The sequence below is a fragment of the Anolis sagrei genome, chromosome 12 (genome assembly GCF_037176765.1).
Source record: "Anolis sagrei isolate rAnoSag1 chromosome 12, rAnoSag1.mat, whole genome shotgun sequence".
Lineage (NCBI taxonomy): Eukaryota > Metazoa > Chordata > Lepidosauria > Squamata > Dactyloidae > Anolis > Anolis sagrei.
Window position 1 is genome coordinate 17,265,682 of NC_090032.1, and position 21,509 is coordinate 17,287,190.

The 21,509-nt window shown below is 37.5% G+C and overlaps 1 protein-coding gene and 1 non-coding gene across 3 annotated transcripts in view; one reads left to right on the forward strand and one right to left on the reverse strand.

Moving 5' to 3' along the window:
• The first annotated feature begins 2,525 nt into the window (after nucleotides 1-2,525).
• Nucleotides 2,526-2,607, forward strand: TRNAS-GCU (transfer RNA serine (anticodon GCU)). The gene has a single exon. It is a non-coding gene; the product is annotated as a tRNA-Ser (tRNA).
• A 6,072-nt stretch (nucleotides 2,608-8,679) lies between these two features.
• SLC29A2 (solute carrier family 29 member 2) overlaps nucleotides 8,680-21,509 on the reverse strand; it is a 28,187-nt gene continuing 15,357 nt past the window's right edge. Inside the window, exons 7-13 of one of the 2 annotated variants that reach the window (XM_060758392.2) lie at nucleotides 21,360-21,457; nucleotides 20,018-20,102; nucleotides 19,058-19,239; nucleotides 15,246-15,351; nucleotides 14,668-14,753; nucleotides 12,994-13,193; nucleotides 8,680-9,583 (exon numbers count right to left, since the gene is read on the reverse strand). In XM_060758392.2, coding sequence (XP_060614375.2) covers nucleotides 9,472-9,583; nucleotides 12,994-13,193; nucleotides 14,668-14,753; nucleotides 15,246-15,351; nucleotides 19,058-19,239; nucleotides 20,018-20,102; nucleotides 21,360-21,457 — 869 coding nt within the window. In that variant the 3' untranslated portion in view covers nucleotides 8,680-9,471. The remainder of the gene's footprint in view (nucleotides 9,584-12,993; nucleotides 13,194-14,667; nucleotides 14,754-15,245; nucleotides 15,352-19,057; nucleotides 19,240-20,017; nucleotides 20,103-21,359; nucleotides 21,458-21,509) is intronic. The other variant, XM_060758393.2, reaches the window with a different exon arrangement.

The following is a 21,509-nucleotide window of genomic DNA, read 5'->3' on the forward strand; positions in this document are numbered from 1 at the left end:
TCACCTGTCACGTCCAGCACTTTTAATTTTATTCATTACATTTGGCCCGGCCCTTAGTTTTTAAATGTGTCATGATGTTATTGTTTTAATGTTTTACTGTTATTGCTTTAATGTTTATTGGTTTGCTTTATGAGTTTTATTGTTGTATTTGTTATGCTGTTGTTTTATTGAGGGCCTTGGCCTTTGTAAGCCGCACCGAGTCCGTCGGGAGATGTTGTTGTTGTTGTTCATTCGTTCAGTCATCTCCGACTCTTTGTGACCTCATGGACCAGCCCACGCCAGAGCTCCCTGTCGGCCGTCACCACCCCCAGCTCCTTCAAGGTGAGCCCAGTCACTTCAAGGATGCCATCCATCCATCTTGCCCTTGGTCGGCCCCTCTTCCTTTTACCTTCCACTTTCCACGGCATACTTGTCTTCTCTAGGCTTTGCTGTCTCCTCATGATGTGGCCAAAGGAATTCCACTTTGTCTCTAGTCTCCTTCCCTCCAGTGAGCAGCCGGGCTTTATTTCCTGGAGGATGGACTGGTTGGATCTTCTCGCAGTCCAAGGCACTCTCAGCACTTTCCTCCAACACCAGAGTTCAAAAGCATCGATCTTCCTTCGCTCAGCCTTCCCTAAGGTCCAGCTCTCACATCCGTAGGTGACTACAGGGAATACCATGGCTTTGACTAGGCAATGGATCTTTGTTGCCAGTCTGATGTCTCTACTCTTTACTATTTTATCGAGACTGGACATTGCTCTCCTCCCAAGAAGGAAGCGTCTTCTGATTTCCTGGCCACAGTCTGCATCTGCACTCATCTTTGCACCTAGAAATACAGAGTCTGTCACGGCCTCCACGTTTTCTCCCTCTATTTCCCAGTTGTCAATCATTCTTGTTGCCATAATCTTGGTTTTTTTGATGTTTAGCTGCAACCCAGCTTTTGCGCTTTCTTCTTTCACCTTGTTTAGAAGGCTCCTCAGCTCCTCCTCGCTTTCGGCCATGAGAGTGGTGTCATCTGCATATCTGAGGTTGTTAATGTTTCTTCCAGCAATTTTCACCCCAGCCTTGCATTCATCAAGCTCCGCACATCCTCGCATGATGTGTTCTGCATACACGTTAAAAAGGTTGGGTGAGAGGATGCAGCCTTGCCGTACGTTTCAGGAGATGTTAGCGGGGTACAAATAAAGTTAATAATAATAATAATAATAATGTATAGTCACTCTCCAAAGGTATATCGGAAAAGCCAGGTTTTCAGATTTCCCACATCCTATTTTGTCCCAATTTCCATTTTTAAAAATCCCTTCAGCTTTTCCTTCTATTTTTTCCACATTAATCTATTTATTTCCCATTTCCCCCCTGTGGAGAATAAGCTTATTTTTCTGGCTTAATCTCTTCCGTTTTTCCTCAGAATCTATTCAAGGTGGTTGTTGGTGGAAATAATTCCATATTTCCCCCTGAAATTGGCCTTTTTAAAACTATTTTCTATTTCTATCTCCTATTTCACTCCTTTGTTTGGAATTCAAGTATATCCTTATTCTAAAATGGTACCTATAATGGAGTGAAAAAAGAGGTTTCCTCTCAGAACGCGCTCCCTCGCTTTTTACCTCAGGTAGCGCTTATATACCTCATGCCTATATGCTTTGTCCCATTTCCAACCCTCTCATTGACCGCCCGCCCTGCCAATCATAGAAAGGCGCGCAGCCATTGGTTAGAGTGCAGGTGTGGGGAGTTTAGAACAAGATGTTGGGCGGGAAAATGCACGCATGCGCAGTTTTTGTCTCAGTCAGTGCTGCCTAGCTTTGTAACCGCCTCAACTCCTTCGAGCCTCCCATTGGCCGCGCGCCCTGCCAATCATAGAAAGGCGCGCGGCCATTGGTTAGAGTGCAGGTGTGGGGAGTTTAGAACAAGATGTTGGGCAGGAAAACGCACGCATGCGCAGTTTTTTGTCTCAGTCAGTGCTGCCTAGCTTTGTCCCGCCTCAACTCCTTCGAGCCTCCCATTGGCCGCCCGCCCTGCCAATCATAGAAAGGCGCGCGGCCATTGGTTAGAGTGCAGGTGTGGGGAGTTTAGAACAAGATGTTGGGCGGGAAAACGCACGCATGCGCAGTTTTTTGTCTCAGTCAGTGCTGCCTAGCTTTGTCCCGCCTCAACTCCTTCGAGCCTCCCATTGGCCGCCCGCCCTGCCAATATTTTATATTATTAGCATAGCACAATCACTCTCTCGCTCTCTGCCGCCCTCTCTGGTCAGAGGAAGCATTGCAAGCAGATTGTTAACGACGGCAAGGTGGAAAAGAGAGGCAATGCGCACGCGCGCGCGAGGAGGCGAGGAAAACGCGCTCTGGCGCCCTCTGTGGCAAGAAAGACGCACCGCAAGAAGATAAGATTAGAGCAGGTGGGAGGGGAACCAGTGCGCATGCGCATAAGAAGCGAGCAATTTTTTTTTCCCTCTGTCTCTCTGGCGCCCTCTCTGGCCGAAAGGACACTTCGCGGCAAAGATTAGATTGTGTAACTATAGACCAGGTGGAAGAGGCGGCTCTGCCTCGGAAGACGAGGTGGCCGAGTGGTTAAGGCGATGGACTGCTAATCCATTGTGCTCTGCACGCGTGGGTTCGAATCCCATCCTCGTCGGGTCTGGATCTCTTTTTTGCAAAATGCAGGAAATGATTTTCAAAGAATATAATAATAATAATAATAATAATAATAATAATAATAATAATAATAATAATAATAATAATAATAATAATAATCTAAATAATAATAATAATAATAATAAAAAATCTCTAGATCTTTTTTTTTTGCAAAATGCAGGAGATGATTTTCAAAGAATATAATAATAATAATAATCTAAATAATAATAATAAATCTCTAGATCTTTTTTGCAAAATGCAGGAAATGATTTTTAAAAATATAATAATAATAATAATAATAATAATAATAATAAATCTCTAGATCTTTTTTGCAAGATGCAGGACATGATTTTCAAAGAATATAATAATAATAATAATAATAATAATAATAATAATAATAATAATAATAATAAATCTCTAGATCTGTTTTGCAAAATGCAGGAAATGATTTTCAAAGAATATAATAATAATAATAATAATAATAATAATAATAATAATAATAAAAAATCTCTAGATCTTTTTTTTTTTGCAAAATGCAGGAGATGATTTTCAAAGAATATAATAATAATAATAATAATAATAATAATAATAATCTAAATAATAATAATAGATCTCTAGATCTCTTTTTTGCAAAATGCAGGACATGATTTTCAAAGAATATAATAATAATAATAATAATAATAATAATAGATCTCTAGATCTCTTTTTTGCAAAATGCAGGAAATGATTTTCAAATAATAATAATAATATAATAATAATAATAATAATAATAATAATAGATCTCTAGATCTCTTTTTTGCAAAATGCAGGAAATGATTTTCAAAGAATATAATAATAATAATAATAATAATAATAATAATCTAAATAATAATAATAGATCTCTAGATCTTTTTTGCAAAATGCAGGAAATGATTTTCAAAGAAAATAATAATAATAATAATAAAATCTCTAGATCTTTTTTGCAAAATGCAGGAAATGATTTTCAAAGAATATAATAATAATAATAATAATAATAATAATAATAGATTTCTAGATCTTTCTTTGCAAAATGCAGGAAATGATTTTCAAAGAATATTAATAATAATAATAATAATAATAATAATAGATCTCTAGATTTCTTTTTTGCAAAATGCAGGAAATGATTTTCAAAGAATATAATAATAATAATAATAATAATAATAATAATAATAAATAGATCTTTTTTGCAAAATGCAGTAAATGATTTTCAAAGAATATAATAATAATAATAATAATAATAATAAATAGATCTTTTTTGCAAAATGCAGTAAATGATTTTCAAATAATAATAATAATAATAATCTAAATAATAATAATAGATCTTTAGACCTTTTTTGCAAAACGCAGGAGATGATTTTCAAAGAATATAATAATAATAATAATAATAATAATAATAATCTAAATAATAATAATAGATCTCTTGATCTCTTTTTTGCTAAATTCAGGAAATGATTTTCAAAGAATATAATAATAATAATAATAATAATAATAAATATCTAGATCTTTTTTTTCAAAATGCAGGAAATGATTTTCAAAGAATAATAATAATAATAATAATAAATCTCTAGATCTTTTTTGCAAAACGCAGGAAATGATTTTCAAAGAATATAATAATAATAATAATAATAATAATAATAATAATAGATCTCTAGATCTTTTTTTCAAAATGCAGGAAATGATTTTCAAAGAATAATAATAATAATAATAATAGATCTCTAGATCTCTTTTTTGCAAAATGCAGGACATGATTTTCAAAGAATATAATAATAATAATAATAATAATAATAATAATAATAATAAATCTCTAGATCTTTTTTGCAAAATGCAGGAAATGATTTTCAAAGAATATAATAATAATAATAACAATAATAATCTAAATAATAATAATAGATCTCTAGATCTCCTTTTTGCAAAATGCAGGAAATGATTTTCAAAGAAAATAATAATAATAATAATAATAATAATAATAGATTTCTAGATCTTTCTTTGCAAAATGCAGGAAATGATTTTCAAAGAATATAATAATAATAATAATAATAATAATAATAATAAATATCTAAAGTTTCAGGCATTGAACAAATGCAAACACAACAAAACAGACTGAATCATGTATTAAAATAAAAAAGCACTTTATTGGAAAGAAAATATACTAGGTCAACTATAATCCTTCCAAAAGCAATGGCCATCAATTCAAAGTACAGTACATATGTCACTTTTAGAAGCAACTAATTAAAAAAAAAACACCCTTCAATTTGAGGCTGAGAGAGTGTGACTCGCACAAGGAGGGTTTCCACGACACATTATTCATTTATTGTATGTGTAAATACAGCCCTTCTCAGCCCTCAGGCGACTCAGGGCGGATCATAGAAATCATTTTCTTTCTGGCTGTTTCCAAGTCAGCGCTCTCTTCACTCTCCAAGGTGAATAATAAAATCATAGAGTTGGAAAAGACCCCCTGCCAAGAGGACCGGGACATCCGTTGGGATACCAAGGTGCTTGTTTATAAAGCTATTGTCCTCCCAACCCAGCTATATGCCTGCAAAATCATTTCCTTCCTGGTTGTTTCCAGTCAGCACTCTCTTCACTCTCCAAGGTGAATAATAGAATCATAGAGTCGGAAGAGACAGGGATGTCCCACCCAAGAGGACCGGGACATCCGTAGGGATACCAAGGTGCTTGTTTATAAAGCTATTGTCCTCCTAACCCTGCTATACGCCTGCGAAACATGGACTGTCTACAGACGTCACATGCAACTCCTGGAATGATTCCATCAGTGCTGCCTCTGGAAAATCCTGCAAATTTCTTGGGAAGGCAAGCGGACAAATGTCAGCTCAGGTCCTCCCTCTTTAAAGATTTCAGCAGGGATCCCATCAGGTCCACTGGCTTTGTTATTTTTTTGTTGGCTGATAGCATTGCTGACTTCTTCCAAACTAGGGGAAGACAGGTGGACAAACGTTAGCGTGCTGGAAGAAGCAAAGACCACCAGCATTGAAGCGATGGTCCTCCGCCATCAACTTTGCTGGACCGGCCACGTTGTCCGGATGCCTGACCGCCGTCTCCCAAAGCAGTTACTCTATTCCGAACTCAAGAACGGAAAACTGAATGTTGGTGGGCAGGAAAAGAGATTTAAAGATGGGCTCAAAGCCAACTCTGGCATAGACACTGAGAACTGGGAAGCCCTGGCCTGGAAGAGCTCCAGCTGGAGGTCAGCTGTGACCAGCAGTGCTGCAGAATTTGAAGAAGCACGAATGGAGAGTGAAAGAGAGAAACGTGCCAAAAGGAAGGGGCGTCAAGTCAAACGCCTTCCACCTGGAAACCAATGCCCTCTCTATGGTGCAAATCAAGAATAGGGCTCCATAGTCACCTATGGACCCACCCTGGAGGATTAAGTAAGAAGTAAGAAGTAAGTAAGAAGTAAGTAAAGTAAGGTTTCCATGACACTTTATTTATTTATTTACTTCTCAGCCCTCAGGCGACTCAGGGCGGATCACAGAGATTATTTCCTTCCTGGCTGTTTCCAGTCAGCGCTCTCTTCACTCTCTGAAGTGAACCATAGCATATGGTGCAGTGAATGTAGGACAAGGGATTATTATTATTATTAACAGACATTCTATCTGAAACAAAGGAAACATAGAACCATAGAAATCATTTCCTTGCTGGCTGTTTCCAGTCAGCGCTCTCTTCACTCTCTGAAGTGAACCATAGCATATGGTGCAGTGAATGTAGGGTAAGGGATTATTATTATTATTATTAACAGACATCTCCATCTGAAACAAGGAAATCATAGAACCATAGATATCATTTCCTTCTTGGCTGTTTCCAGTCAGCGCTCTCTTCACTCTCAAAGGTGAATAATAGAGTCATAGAGTTGGAAGAGACCCCCAAAGAAAGAGCCTCCACCACACTCCACACACACAATCTAGGCAGCTACATTCCCTTTTTTTGAAAAAAAAATACAATTATATACATTCAATCGGAAACCTGATCTATAGAATATACTCTATTGTCATTGTGCGCAGAAGAGCGGCTCAGAAATGGCATCAAAAAGTGAAGGATTGAGAATGCGACACCCATTATTCCCTCCGATCTAGTTCTTCCCACATAACAACAGGAATAACAACATTTATTTACAACAGCCCTTTTCATTAAAGGGTAGGACGTCGGTATACAAACAAATAAACAAACATCAGAGGTGGGTCAAAACATAAGTAATAATAAGGGTCACATAGGTTGGCCTTCCATCATCTTCCCCTAATGAACTGAAGTACAATTAAGCAGAAACTATGTCTCTCTAGGCCTATGGACTCCAGCTCCCATCGTTCCCAATGTATTCCAGATGGGAAAAATTGGACTGCATCAGACTCTCTTTGTGTGCCAATGATTCCTGGATATTATTATTATTATTATTATTATTATAGTAACTTTTATTACTTAAGAATGTAAAAAAATCTATTGTTTACAATTATTTAAAAAATATAGCATATGGGGCAGTGAATGTAGGGAAAGGTATTGTTATTGTTATTGTTATTAGTAACAGACATCTCCATCTGAAACAATGAAATTATAGAATCATAGAAATAATTTCCTTCCTGGCTGTTTCCAGTCAGCGCTCTCTTCACTCTCTGAAGTGAACCATAGCATATGGTGCAGTGAATGTAGGGTAAGGGATTATTATTATTATTATTATTATTATTATTATTATTAACAGATATCTCCATCTGAAACAAGGGAAACATAGAAATCATTTCCTTCCTGGCTGTTTCCAGTCAGCGCTCTCTTCACTCTCGAAAGGGAACCATAGCATATGGTGCAGTGAATGTAGGATAAGGGATTGTTATTATTATTATTATTATTGTTATTATTATTATTATTATTATTATTATTAACAGACATCTCCATCTGAAACAAGGGAAACATAGAATCATAGAAATCATTTCCTTCCTGGCTGTTTCCAGTCAGCGCTCTCTTCACTTTCTGAAGTGAACCATAGAATCATAGAGAAAGAAGAGACCTCGTGGCCCATCCAGTCTAACCCCATTCTGCCAAAAAGCAGGAAAATCGCATTCAAATCACTCCCGACAGATGGCCATCCAGCCTCTGTTCCAAAGCCTCCAAAGAAAGAGCCTCCACCACACTCCACACACACAATCTAGGCAGCTACATTCCTGGATATTATGATTATCCCTTGATTCGGATAATAATAATATAATATACTATATTTATTATTATTATTATTATTATTATTATTAACAGACATCTCCATCTGAAACAAGGGAAACAGAATTATAGAAATCATTTCCTTCCTGGCTGTTTCCAGTCAGCACTCTCTTCACTCTCTGAAGTGAACCATAGAATCATAGAGAAAGAAGACTGAAGACCGACAGGTCGGAGGTTCGAATCTGGGTAGAATGCGGGTGAGCTCCCTCCGTCAGCTCCAGCTCCCCATACGGGGGACATGAGAGAAGCCTCCCACAAGGATGATAAAACATCGAACACATCCGGGCGTCCCCTGAGCAACGTCCTTGTATGCGGCTGATATATAAGGAGGTTCGAATCCGGGGAGAGTGCGGGTGAGCTCCCTCCGTCAGCTCCAGCTCCTCATGTGGGGACATGAGAGAAGCCTCCCACAAGGATGGTAAAACATCGAAAACATCCGGGCATCCCCTAAGCAACGTCCTTGTAGATGGCCGATATATAAGGAGGTTCGAATCCGGGGAGAGTGCGGGTGAGCTCCCTCCGTCAGCTCCAGCTCCCCATACGGGGGACATGAGAGAAGCCTCCCACAAGGATGGTAAAACATCGAAAACATCCGGGCGTCCCCTGAGCAACGTCCTTGTATGCGGCCGATATATAAGGAGGTTCGAATCCAGGGAGAGTGCGGGTGAGCTCCCTCCGTCAGCTCCAGCTCCCCATGCGGGGGACATGACAGAAGCCTCCCACAAGGATGGTAAAACATCGAAAACATCCAGGCGTCCCCTGAGAGCAACATCCTTGTAGACGGCCGATATATATATATATATATATATATATATATATATATCTCAAGTCGCTCCTATATGTATACACATACATATACATATACACATACACACACCATAAATCTCATCAAAGTAAATATCCCTTGTTCAGCTAAAGTTTTATGTTAATAGTAGTAGTAGTAGTAATAATAATAATAATAATAATAATAATAATAATAATATTCAGGAATCAAATTGCCTTCCCCTATTTTGGAGATTTATGTTAATTATTATTGTTGTTGTTATTGTCGAGAGACCAAAAACAAATGCCGAAATACGTAGGTTCGAACAACAACGAAAGAAGCCCAATATATGTATAGATAGATACAAAGCAATACAGGGAGAGAAGGAAATGGATCTGGACATTTGGACAAAATAAAATCATAGGGATTTCTCCAAGAACTACATTCCCAGGAAGAAACTGTGCGTTAATACAACGGAAATTGCAGCAAAACGTGTTTCTATTGCAAAATAATTCCCTTTTTTTTTTTGCTACATATAGCAGGTCCAGAAATGGCATTCAAACTCCTGAGGAAAATGGTAGCGCAAATGGACCAATGTACAAATACATATATATTTCCTTCCTGGTTGTTTCCAGTCAGCGCTCTCTTCACTCTCCAAGATGAATCGGGGTCTATTGTGAGGCAGTCGCCTCAGGCAGCAATTCTAGAGGGGACGGCAGCCATGTAGAGACTGCCCGATGCCTCCAGATGGAACAGACCGCTTCTCACGGAAGCAAATCCAATTGGTTTCTGTGAACGGAGCAGGATCCGGGGATACGGCTCCCAGCGCCTCCTCGAACCCGCCACTCGGTTCCGTTGACCAAAGCATCAAAGCAAGGCTTTAAGGACGAAGGACATGGCGGCTCCGCAGGAGAGTCCCAAGGCCAGGAAAAAGGTCATCATGGCCCCCGCCAGTTCGCTCTCGTGCGGCTTCACCTGCCTGAAGAAGAAGCAGACAAAATGAACATGAAAAAGGGGTTGGACTGGATGGCCTTTGAAGGGCCCCTTCCAAAACTATATTATCGAATTACAGACCGCCTGGGAGTCCGATGGAGTCTCCTTCTCTGGAAGTTTTTAAGCAGAGGCAATCGAATCATAGAAATCATTTCCTTCCTGGCTGTTTCCAGTCAGCGCTCTCTTCACTCTCCGAGGTGAACCATAGAATCATAGAGAAAGACGAGACCTCGTGGGCCATCCAGTCCAACTCCATTCTGCTAAGAAGCAGGAAAATTGCATTCAAAGCACTCCCGACAGATGGCCATCCAGCCTCTGTTTAAAAACCTCCAAAGAAGGTGTCTCCACCACACTCCGAGGCAGAGAGTTCCACTGATGAACGGCTCTCACAGTCAGAAAGTTCTTCCTAATGTTCAGATGGAATCTCCTTTCATGTAGTTTGAAGCCATTGTTTCTATGATTCTCTTGTTTCAGAGGGAGATGTCTGTTAATAATAATAATAATAATAATAATAATAATAACCTCTATAATAATAATAATAATAATAATCCCTTAATCTACATTCATTGCCCCATATGCTATATCTTTCTTAGTAACTGTAAACATTATAATTTTTTTTCTAATGGGGTTGGACTGGATGGCCCATGAGGTCTCTCTCAACTCTATGATTCTATGATATAAATAAATATTAATATAATATAAATAATATCTGAATGGCAGGGGGTTGGACTGGATGGCCTTTGGAGGTCCCTAGCAACTCTAGGATTCTATGATATAAATAATAATATATCTGCACGGCAGACTAGGGTTGGACTAGATGGCCTTTGCAGGTACCTTTCAACTCTAGGATATAAATAATAATAATAATAATAATAATATATCTGAATGGCAGACTAGGGTTGGACTAGATGGCCTTTGGAGGGCCCCTTTCAACTCTAGGATTCTATTATATAAATAATAATAATAATAATATATCTGCAAGGCAGACTAGGGTTGGACTAGATGGCCTTTGCAGGTACCTTTCAACTCTAGGATATAAATAATAATAATAATAATAATAATAATAATAATAATAATATATCTGCATGGCCGACTAGGGTTGGACTGAATGGCCTTTGGAGGTCCCTTTCAACTAGGATCCTATGACAAATAATAATAATAATAATAATAATAATAATAATATATCTGCAAGGCAGACAAGGGTTGGACTGGATGGCCTTTGGAGGGCCCTTTCAACTAGGATCCTATGACAAATAATAATAATAATAATAATAATAATAATAATAATATATCTGCAAGGCAGACTAGGGTTGGACTGGATGGCCTTTGGAGGTCCCTTTCAACTAGGATCCTATGACAAATAATAATAATAATAATAATAATAATAATAATAATATATCTGCAAGGCAGACTAGGGTTGGACTGGATGGCCTTTGGAGGGCCCTTTCAACTCTAGGATCCTATGACAAATAATAATAATAATAATAATAATAATAATAATATATCTGCAAGGCAGACAAGGGTTGGACTGGATGGCCTTTGGAGAGCCCTTTCAACTAGGATCCTATGACAAATAATAATAATAATAATAATAATAATAAATCTGCAAGGCAGACTAGGGTTGGACTGGATGGCCTTTGGAGGTCCCTTTCAACTAGGATCCTATGACAAATAATAATAATAATAATAATAATATATCTGCAAGGCAGACAAGGGTTGGACTGGATGGCCTTTGGAGGTCCCTTTCAACTAGGATCCTATGACAAATAATAATAATAATAATAATAATAATAATATATCTGCATGGCAGACTAGGGTTGGACTAGATGGCCTTTGGAGGTCCCTTTCAACTAGGATCCTATGACAAATAATAATAATAATAATAATAATAATAATAATAATAATAATATATCTGCAAGGTAGACAAGGGTTGGACTGGATGGCCTTTGGAGGGCCCTTTCAACTAGGATCCTATGACAAATAATAATAATAATAATAATAATAATAATAATAATATATCTGCAAGGCAGACTAGGGTTGGACTGGATGGCCTTTGGAGGTCCCTTTCAACTCTAGGATCCTATGATAAATAATAATAATAATAATAATAATAATAATATATCTGCATGGCAGACTAGGGTTGGACTGGATGGCCTTTGGAGGGCCCTTTCAACTAGGATCCTATGACAAATAATAATAATAATAATAATAATAATAATAATAATATATCTGCAAGGCAGACTAGGGTTGGACTGGATGGCCTTTGGAGGTCCCTTTCAACTAGGATCCTATGACAAATAATAATAATAATAATAATAATAATAATAATAATATATCTGCAAGGCAGACTAGGGTTGGACTGGATGGCCTTTGGAGGTCCCTTTCAACTAGGATCCTATGACAAATAATAATAATAATAATAATAATAATAATAATATATCTTCAAGGCCGACTAGGGTTGGACTGGATGGCCTTTGGAGGTCCCTTTCAACTCTAGGATTCTAGGATATAAATAATAATAATAATAATAATAATAATATATCTTCACAGGCCGACTAGGGTTGGACTGGATGGCCTTTGGAGGTCCCTTTCAACTCTAGGATTCTAGGATATTAATAATAATAATAATAATAATAATAATAATATATCTTCAAGGCAGACTAGGGTTGGACTGGATGGCCTTTGGAGGTCCCTTTCAACTCTAGGATTCTAGGATATTAATAATAATAATAATAATAATAATAATAAATCTGCAAGGCAGACTAGGGTTGGACTGGATGGCCTTTGGAGGTCCCTTTCAACTAGGATCCTATGACAAATAAATATAATAATAATAATAATAATAATAATAATAATAATAATATATCTGCAAGGCAGACTAGGGTTGGACTGGATGGCCTTTGGAGGGTTGGACTGGATGGCCCATGTTTACATTGGGATGTCTGTGGTGGAGGAAACACAAACAATCTAGGATGAAATGGTCCCTGAATGAAAGCCTTGATTTGGGTGGTGGGCAGTGTGTTGTTGGTGGAGGACATTGGCAGGGCTCTTGGACATGTTTAGACTGGGATGTCCGTGGTGGAGGAAACACATACAATCTAGGATGAAATGGTCCCTGAATGAAAGCCTTGATTTGGGTGGTGGGCAGTGTGTTGTTGGTGGAGGACATTGGCAGGGCTCTTGGACATGTTTAGACTGGGATGTCTGTGGTGGAGGAAACACATACAATCTAGGATGAAATGGTCCCTGAATGAAAGCCTTGACTTGGGTGGTGGGCAGTGTGTTTCAACTCTAGAATTCAATGGTATGAATAAATATAACGATGATGATGGTGATATCTCTGCATGGCAGACTGGGGTTGGACTGGATGGGCTTTGGGGACCCCTTCCAACTCACTTGGGGGCCAGGCACATGGAGAGGGAGACGAAGTAGCCGTTGGAGAGGGAGAAGACCACCATGAAGAGGACGAACCAGGCGTCCTGCCGGAAAAGGGTGGGCAGATGGGCACGATGCGGGATGTTGCAAAGGAGGAGGAGCGGCACGAAGAGCAGGCGAAGGCCCACCGCGCCCGGCAAGAGGGGCAGGAAGCGCTCCGGCTGCAGAAGGAGGGAGGGAAGCACAAGCACAAAAAGATTAATAATAATAATAATAATAATAATAATAATAATATATTAATAATATACTGATAATACTTTTTATTTATTTTTTTCTGAATTTTTGTCATTCTATAAAGAGAGTTCATAACGGTCGATATAATAATAATTATTAATAATAATAATATTAAATAATATAATAATACTTTTTAATTTTTTATGTTTTTTGTCATTTTCTAGAGGCGTTCATAATGGTTGATATAATAATAATAAAAATATAAAATAATAGTAAAATAATAATATAATGATAAGACTTTTTATTTATTTTTTTCTGAATTTTTTGTCATCATTTTATAGAGAGGAGGAGTTCACAATGGTTGATATAAAAATAATAATATAAAATAATAATAAAAGAATAATATAATGATAATATTTTTTATTTTTTTCTGAATTTTTGTCATCATTTTATAGAGAGGAGGAGTTCAAAATGGTTGATATAATAATAATAATAATAATAATAATAATAATAATATAAAATAATAGTAAAATAATATAATTATATAATAATAGTTTTTATTTATTTTTTTCTGAATTTTTGTTATCATTTTATAGAGAGGAGTTCACAATGGTTGATATAATAATAATAATATAATAATAGTAAAATAATAATAATATAATGATAATCCTTTTTATTTATTTTTTCTGAATTTTTGTTATCATTTTTTAGAGGAGGAGTTCAAAATGGTTGAAATAATAATAATAATAATAATAATATAAAATAATAAAAATAATAAAATGATAATACTTATTATTTATTTTTTCCTGATTTTTTGTCATGATTTTATAGAGAGGAGTTCAAAATGGTTGATATAATAATAATAAATATAATATAAAATAATAATAAAATAGTAAAATAATAGTAAAATAATAAACATAATATAATAATACTTTTTGTCATCATTTTATATGGTTGATATAATAATAATAATAATAATAATAATAATAAAAAATAGTAAAGTAATAAAAATAATGTAATGATAATTATTTTTTTTATTTATTTCTGAATTTTTGTTATCATTTTATAGAGAGGAGTTCACAAGGGTTGATATAATAATAATATAAATAATAGTAAAATAATAAAAAGAATATAATGATAATACTTTTTATTAATTTTTTTCTGAATTTTTGTCATCATTTTATAGAGGAGTTCAAAATGGTTGATATAATAATAATAATAATAATAATAATAAATGATAATATTTTTTTATTTTTTCTGAATTTTTGTCATCATTTTATAGAGGAATTCAAAATGGTTGATATAATAATAATAATAATAATAATAATAATAATAATAATATGATAATACTTTTTAAATTTTTTTCTGAATTTTTGTCATCATTTTATAGAGAGGAGGAGTTCACAATGGTTGATATAATAATAATAATAATAATAATAATAATAATAATAATAATAATACCCAGAGGAAATAGGAGGTGGCGCTGCGTCCCAGCCAGTCCATGATGTTGAAGAGAAGGAAGCAGCAGACGGGAGTGAAGAACTTGACTGAAAGAAGAGACAAAAGGCAGAAAAACTGGGTGAAGCAAAATGTATGTGGATGGATCTCAACACCCTAAAGGCACCCGAACTGTTCGTCAATGCTTTGGGATATATTACTATGACGCATCATATGTATCACATCATATGATACTAAGACGCATCATATGTTCTCCATCTGAAACAATGGAATCAAAGAATCACAGAAATCATTTCCTTCCTGGCTGTTTCCAGTCAGCGCTCTCTTCACTCTCTGGTCCATCTCTGTAGGACCTCTATCTATGGTCCATCTCTGTAGGACCTCTATCTATGGTCCACCTCTGTAGGACCTCTATCTATGGTCCATCTCTGTAGGACCTCTATCTATGGTCCATCTCTGTAGGATCTCTATCTATGGTCCATCTCTGTAGGACCTCTATCTATGGTCCATCTCTGTAGGACCTCCAAACTCGTGGCCCTGTTCCCTTTTCTCTTCCACCAAATGTCCACTTTGGAACTCACTCCAGGTCTCGTTGGCAGAGGTGCTGGCAACGCCGGCCGTAATGGCAGGAAACACGGACAGAGTGACCGAGAAGACCATGACGATGCAGAGGGCCAGCTGCCAGATCTGGAAGACAAGACCAGTTAAGACCAGTTAAGACCAGCAAGACTTCCTCCGCCACCCGTCTCTTCTGGCCCTGCCTTTCCCAACCCTCTAAGACAGTGGTTCTCAACCTGGGGGTTGGGACCCCTAGAGGGTGAAGTTTAGTCCACATCCATCATTGTTTGAGTCCACAATGGTCTCTGGATGTAGGCAAACTACAACTCCCAAACTCAAGGTCAATGTCCATCAAACCCCTCCAGTATTTTCTGTTGGTCATGGGAGTTCTGTGTGCCAAGTTTGGCCCAATTCAATCGTTGGTTGAGTTCAGAATGCTCTTTGATTGTAGGTGAACTATAAATCCCAGCAACTACAACTCCCAAAATGTCAAGGACTATTTTCCCCAGACTACACTAGTGTTCACGTTTGGTCATATTGAGTATTCGTGCCAAGTTTAGTCCACATCCATCATTGTTTGAGTCCACAATGGTCTCTGGATGAAGGCGAACTACAACTCCAAAACTCAAGGTCAATGCCCACCAAACCACTCCAGTAAGTATTTTCTGTTGGCCAGGGAAGTTCTGTGTGCCAAGTTTGGCCCAATTCAATCGTTGGTGGGGTTCAGAATGCTGTTATGATTGTAGGTGATCTATAAATCCCAGCAACTACAACTTCCAAATGTCAAGGTTTATTTTCCCCACACTCCAACAGTTTTCACATTTGGGCATATTGAGTATCCATACCAAGTCTGGTCCAGATCTATCATTGCTTGAGTCCACAATGCTCTCTGGATGAAGGCGAACTACAACTCCCAAACTCAAGGTCAATGCCCACCAAACCCTTCCAGTATTTTCTGTTGGCCATGGGAGTTCTGTGTGCCAAGTTTGGCCCAATTCCATAATTGGTGGAGTTCAGAATGCTCTCTGATTGTAGGTGAACTATAAATCCCAGCAACTACAACTCCCAAAATGTCAAGGACTATTTTCCCCAGACTCCACTAGTAATAATAATAACATTATAATAATATTTATTTCGATTCCACCTTTCCAGTTTGGTCTCATCATTTTTTTTTATTTTTTTATTTTGTTGTATTATTTTATATGGTTTAGTGTATTCTTATGATTTATTTACTTTATTATGTTGCTGTTTTGTGTTTTGATTTTATTGTATTGTAATGCATTGCTGGGCTTGGCCTCATGGAAGCCGTCCCAAGTCCCCGTTGGGGAGATGGTGGCGGGGTATAAATAAGGGTTTGCTCTTTGGTTGCATCCTTCCTTCCTTCTTCTCTCCTTCCTTCTTTCCTTCCTTCCTTCCGTCTTTTGTTCCTTCTCTCCTTCTTTCCCTCTCTTTTTCCTTTCACTTTTTCATTTCCGTCTCTCCTTCCTTGCTTCTCTATCTTTTTTTCTTTCTTTCCTTCCTTCCTTCCTTCCTTCCTTCCTTCCTTCCTTCCTTCCGTCCGTCTTTCATTCCTTCTCTCCTTCTTTCCCTCTCTTTTTCCTTTCACTTTTTTATTTCCTTCTCTCCTTCCTTGCTTTTCTTTCTTTCTTTCTTTCTTTCTTTCTTTCTTTCCTTTCTTCTTTCCCTCCCTCCTTCCTTCTCTCCTTCCTTCCTTCCTTCCTTCCTTCCTTCCTTCCTTCCTTCCTTCCCTGTCTTTCATTCCTTCTCTCCTTCTTTCCCTCTCTTTTTCCTTTCACTTTTTTATTTCCTTCTCTCCTTCCTTGCTTCTCTATCTTTTTTCTTTCTTTCTTTCCTTTCTTCTTTCCTTCCTTCCTTCCTTCCTTCCGTCTTTCATTCCTTCTCTCCTTCTTTCCCTCTCTTTTTCCTTTCACTTTTTTATTTCCTTCTCTCCTTCCTTGCTTCTCTATCTTTCTTTCTTTCCTTTCTTCTTTCCCTCCCTCCTTCCTTCTCTTCCTCCTTCCTTCTCTCCCTCCTTCCTTCCTTCCTTCCTTCCTTCCTTCCTTCCTTCCTTCCTTCCCTGTCTTTCATTCCTTCTCTCCTTCTTTCCCTCTCTTTTTCCTTTCAGTTTTTTATTTCCTTCTCTCCTTCCTTGTTTCTCTATCTTTTTTTCTTTCTTTCCTTTCTTCTTTCCCTCCCTCCTTGTCTCCTTCCTTCCTTCCCCTTTTCCCTCCTTCATTCCTTCCTTCTTTCCCTCGTTGCTTCTTGACTGTCCCTTCCATTTAATTTGTATTATATAGTAATATTATATATATTAGTAACATATTATATAGTAATCTATATCCCAATATATAAAATATTGTATTTATATCTTGCATAGAAAGAAGGAAAGGAAGAAGGAAGGAAGGAGGGAAAAGAAGAGAAGGAAAAGAAAGAAGGAGGGACAGGAAGGAAGGAAAGGAAGGAGAAGGAAGGAGGGGATGAATAAAGGAGGGAGGGAAGGAAATGAAGGGGAAGGAAATGAAGAGAGGGAAAGAAGGAGGGAGAAAGGAAAAGAAGGAAAAGAAAGAAGGAGTGACAGGAAGGAGGGGGTGAAGAAAGGAGGGAGGAAAGGAAATGAAGGGGAAGGAAATGAACAGAGGGAAAGAAGGAGGAAAGGGAGGGAGGGAGGAAGGAAAAGAAGGAAAGGAAGAAGAAAGGAGGGACAGGAAGGAAGGGAAGGAGGGAAAGAAGGGAAGGAAAAGAAAGAAGGAGGGACGGGAAGGAAGGAAGGAAGGAAGGAAGGAAGGAAGGAAGGGGTGAAGAAAGGGGTGAAGAAAGGAGGAAGGGAAGGGAATGAAGGGGAAGGAAATGAAGAAAGGGAAAGAAGGAGGAAAGGGAGGGAGGGAGGAAAAGAAGAAGAAAGGGGGACAGGAAGGAAGGGAAGGAGGGAAAGAAGGAAAGGAAGTAGAAGGAAGGAGGGAGGGACAGGAAGGAGGAAGGGAAGGGAATGAAGGGGAAGGAAATGAAGGAAGGGAAAGAAGGAGGAAAGGGAGGGAGGGAGGAAAAGAAGAAGAAAAGAGGGACAGGAAGGAAGGGAGGGAGGGCAAGAAGGAAAGGAAGGAGGGACAGGAAGGAGGGGGTGAAGAAAGGAGGGAGGGAAGGAAATGAAGGGGAAGGAAATGAAGAGAGGGAAAGAAGGAGGAAAGGAAGGCACGGAGGAAGGAAAAGAAGGAAAAGAAAGAAGGAGGGACAAGAAGGAGGGAGAGAAAGAAAGGAGGGAGGGAAGGAAATGAAGGGGAAGGAAATGAAGAAAAGGAAAGAAGGATGAAAGGAAGGGAGGGAGGAAGGAAAAGAAGGAAAGGAAGAAGAAAGGAGGGACAGGAAGGAAGGGAAGGAGAAGGAAAGGAAGGAGAAGGAAGGAGGGAGGGACAGGAAGGAAGGAGGAAGGGAGGAAAGGAAGGGGAAGGAAGAAAAGGAAAGAAAGGGAGGGAGGAAAGAAGGGAAAGGACTCCTTTTGGGTGGAGTGTGGCAGAGGCAGCTACCTCCTGTGTGTGTGTATGTGTGTGTGAAATGTGTGCTTGTGTTGCCGGAGACAGGCCAGCAGGTCAGACAGAAAGGAAAGAGTTAAAAAAGAAAGAAGGGTCTACAGAAAGTCTGTCCCCCACCTGCCAGCCTCTTCCAACAGGGAAAGGAGGAGGAGGAGGAGACCGCCCTCCTGGCAGAGCAGGGAAAGAGAAGGGGCTCCATGCGGCAAGCCTCCCCCTCCACTCCCATGGTGCCCACTCTCGCTTGTGTGTGTGTGCGTGTGTGAAACCTTCAACGAACGCACTATGTTTCCCATACTAAAGGTTCCTACCTTCCTGAGCACCCCGAGGACAGAGGGTTTTGGGGTCACCACGGCCACCCTGGGGCTCCCGTTTGCGATCAAAGCAGGAGCTGCCGTATCTTCCGGCCCCGGAGAGGCGACATTATTATTCCCGTTGCTCAAGTTCAACAACTCCCTATCGGTGGTCTCTTGAATGATGGCGGGTCCATCCTCTGGAGAAATAAAGCACATTATTATTATTATTATTATTATTATTATTATACATTAATATAAAATAATAATTCATTAATATATAATTATAATAACTATTAATATATTATTATTATTATTATTATTATTATTATTATTAAGATGGATGGATGGCATCTTTGGAGTGACTGGACCGACCTTGAAGGAGCTGGGGGTGGTGACGGCCGACAGGGAGCTCTGGCGTGGGCTGGTCCATGAGGTCACAAAGAGTCAGAGACGACTGAACGAATGAACAACAACAACAATAATACATTAATATATAATTATAACAATTATTAATATTTTATTATTATAATATTAATATAAAATAATAATACATTAATATATAATTATAATAATTATTAATATATTATTATTATATTAATATAAAATAATAATACATTAATATATAATTATAATAATTATTAATATATTACTATTATTATATTAATATAAAAGAATAATACATTAATATATAATTATAATAATTATTAATATATTATTATTATATGAATATAAAATAATAATACTTTAATATATAATTATAATTATTATTATCAATATATTATTATTATGTTAATATAAAATAATAATACATTAATATATAATTATAATCATTATTAATATATTATTATTATATTAATATAAAATAATACATTAATATATAATTATAATTATAATAATTATTAATATATTATTCTTATTCTTATTCTTCTTATTATTAAGCACTTAGTGCTCTAAGAACACAACAACAACACTCACCGGGGACAAGAAGTCCAGCCTTGGTCTCCGGCTCATATCCCGGCTCTTCCAAGGGCTTTTTCTCCAGATAATAGCGAGCAAAATCCTGCAAAGAAGGCAAGCTGGTGACAACTACAATGGCTGCCACCACCTGGTCTTTCCCAGCTTTCATCCAGGGATAATGGGATATATAGTTACTTCGGCATCAGGGTGTGGACAGTCATGTTTTATTACCTGCTGACCTTTGGCTCAGAGACAAAACCAGGAGAGATGCAAGGACCATACACTCCAACCTCATTCAGTCATGCAAGGATATTTATTATCATTATTATTATTATTATTATTATTATTATTATTATTATTATTAAGGCCACCCTGAGTCCCCTTTCGGGGGGAGAAGGGCGGGGTATAAATATAGGAAATAAATAAATATTGTCATAATCCGTTTATATTATATTCAAATCACAGAGCCCTAGAGGGACTGCAAGAGGAGGATATTATTATTATTATTATTATTATTATTATTATTATTATTAAGGCTGCCCTGAGTCCCCTTTCGGGGGGATAAGAGCAGGGTATAAATATAGGAAATAAGTAAATATTATCATAATCCGTTTATATTATATTCATATCACAGAGCCCTAGAGGGACTGCAAGAGGAGGATATTATTATTATTATTATTATTATTATTATTATTATTATTATTATTATGGCTGCCCTGAGTCCCCTTTCGGGGGGAGAAGGGCAGGGTATAAATATAGGAAATAAATAAATATGATCATAATCCGTTTATATTATATTCATATCACAGAGCCCTAGAGGGACTGCAAGAGGAGGATATTATTATTATTATTATTATTATTATTATTATTATTATTATTATTTTAAGGGTATTATTATTATTATTATTATTATTATTATTATTTTAAGGGTATTATTATTATTATTATTGGTTGCCCCAGTGGCGCAGTTAGTTAAAGCAGTTAAGTCTTGTTGACTTAAAGGTCGCAGGATCAAACCCAGCGAGCAGAGTGAGCTCCCGCTGTCAGCCCCAGCTTCTGCCAATTATTATTATTATTATTATTATTATTATTATTATATAGGAAATAAGTAAATATTATCATAATATTACATTATTATCATATCACAGAGCCCTATCAAACCCAGTATCAAACCCAGCAAGCAGAGTGAGCTCCAACTGTCAGCCCCAGCTTCTGCCAATTATTATTATTATTATTATTATTATATAAGAAATAAGTAAATATTATCATAATATTACATTATTATCATATCACAGAGCCCTAGAGGGACTGCAAGAGGAGGAGGTGACTCTGACGGAAACCCTCTAGTTTTCCAAAGTACCTTGTGGGGCAGCAAGAGGTAGCAGGCAATGGAGACCAGGGTCCCGACGCAAGGAGTGATGAAGTAACTCAAAGCAGAGGTCTGGGCGTCCGCTCCGCCTGGAAAGACAAAACAAAACGTCAGTATCGAGGAACGATTCCCCAATTTTCA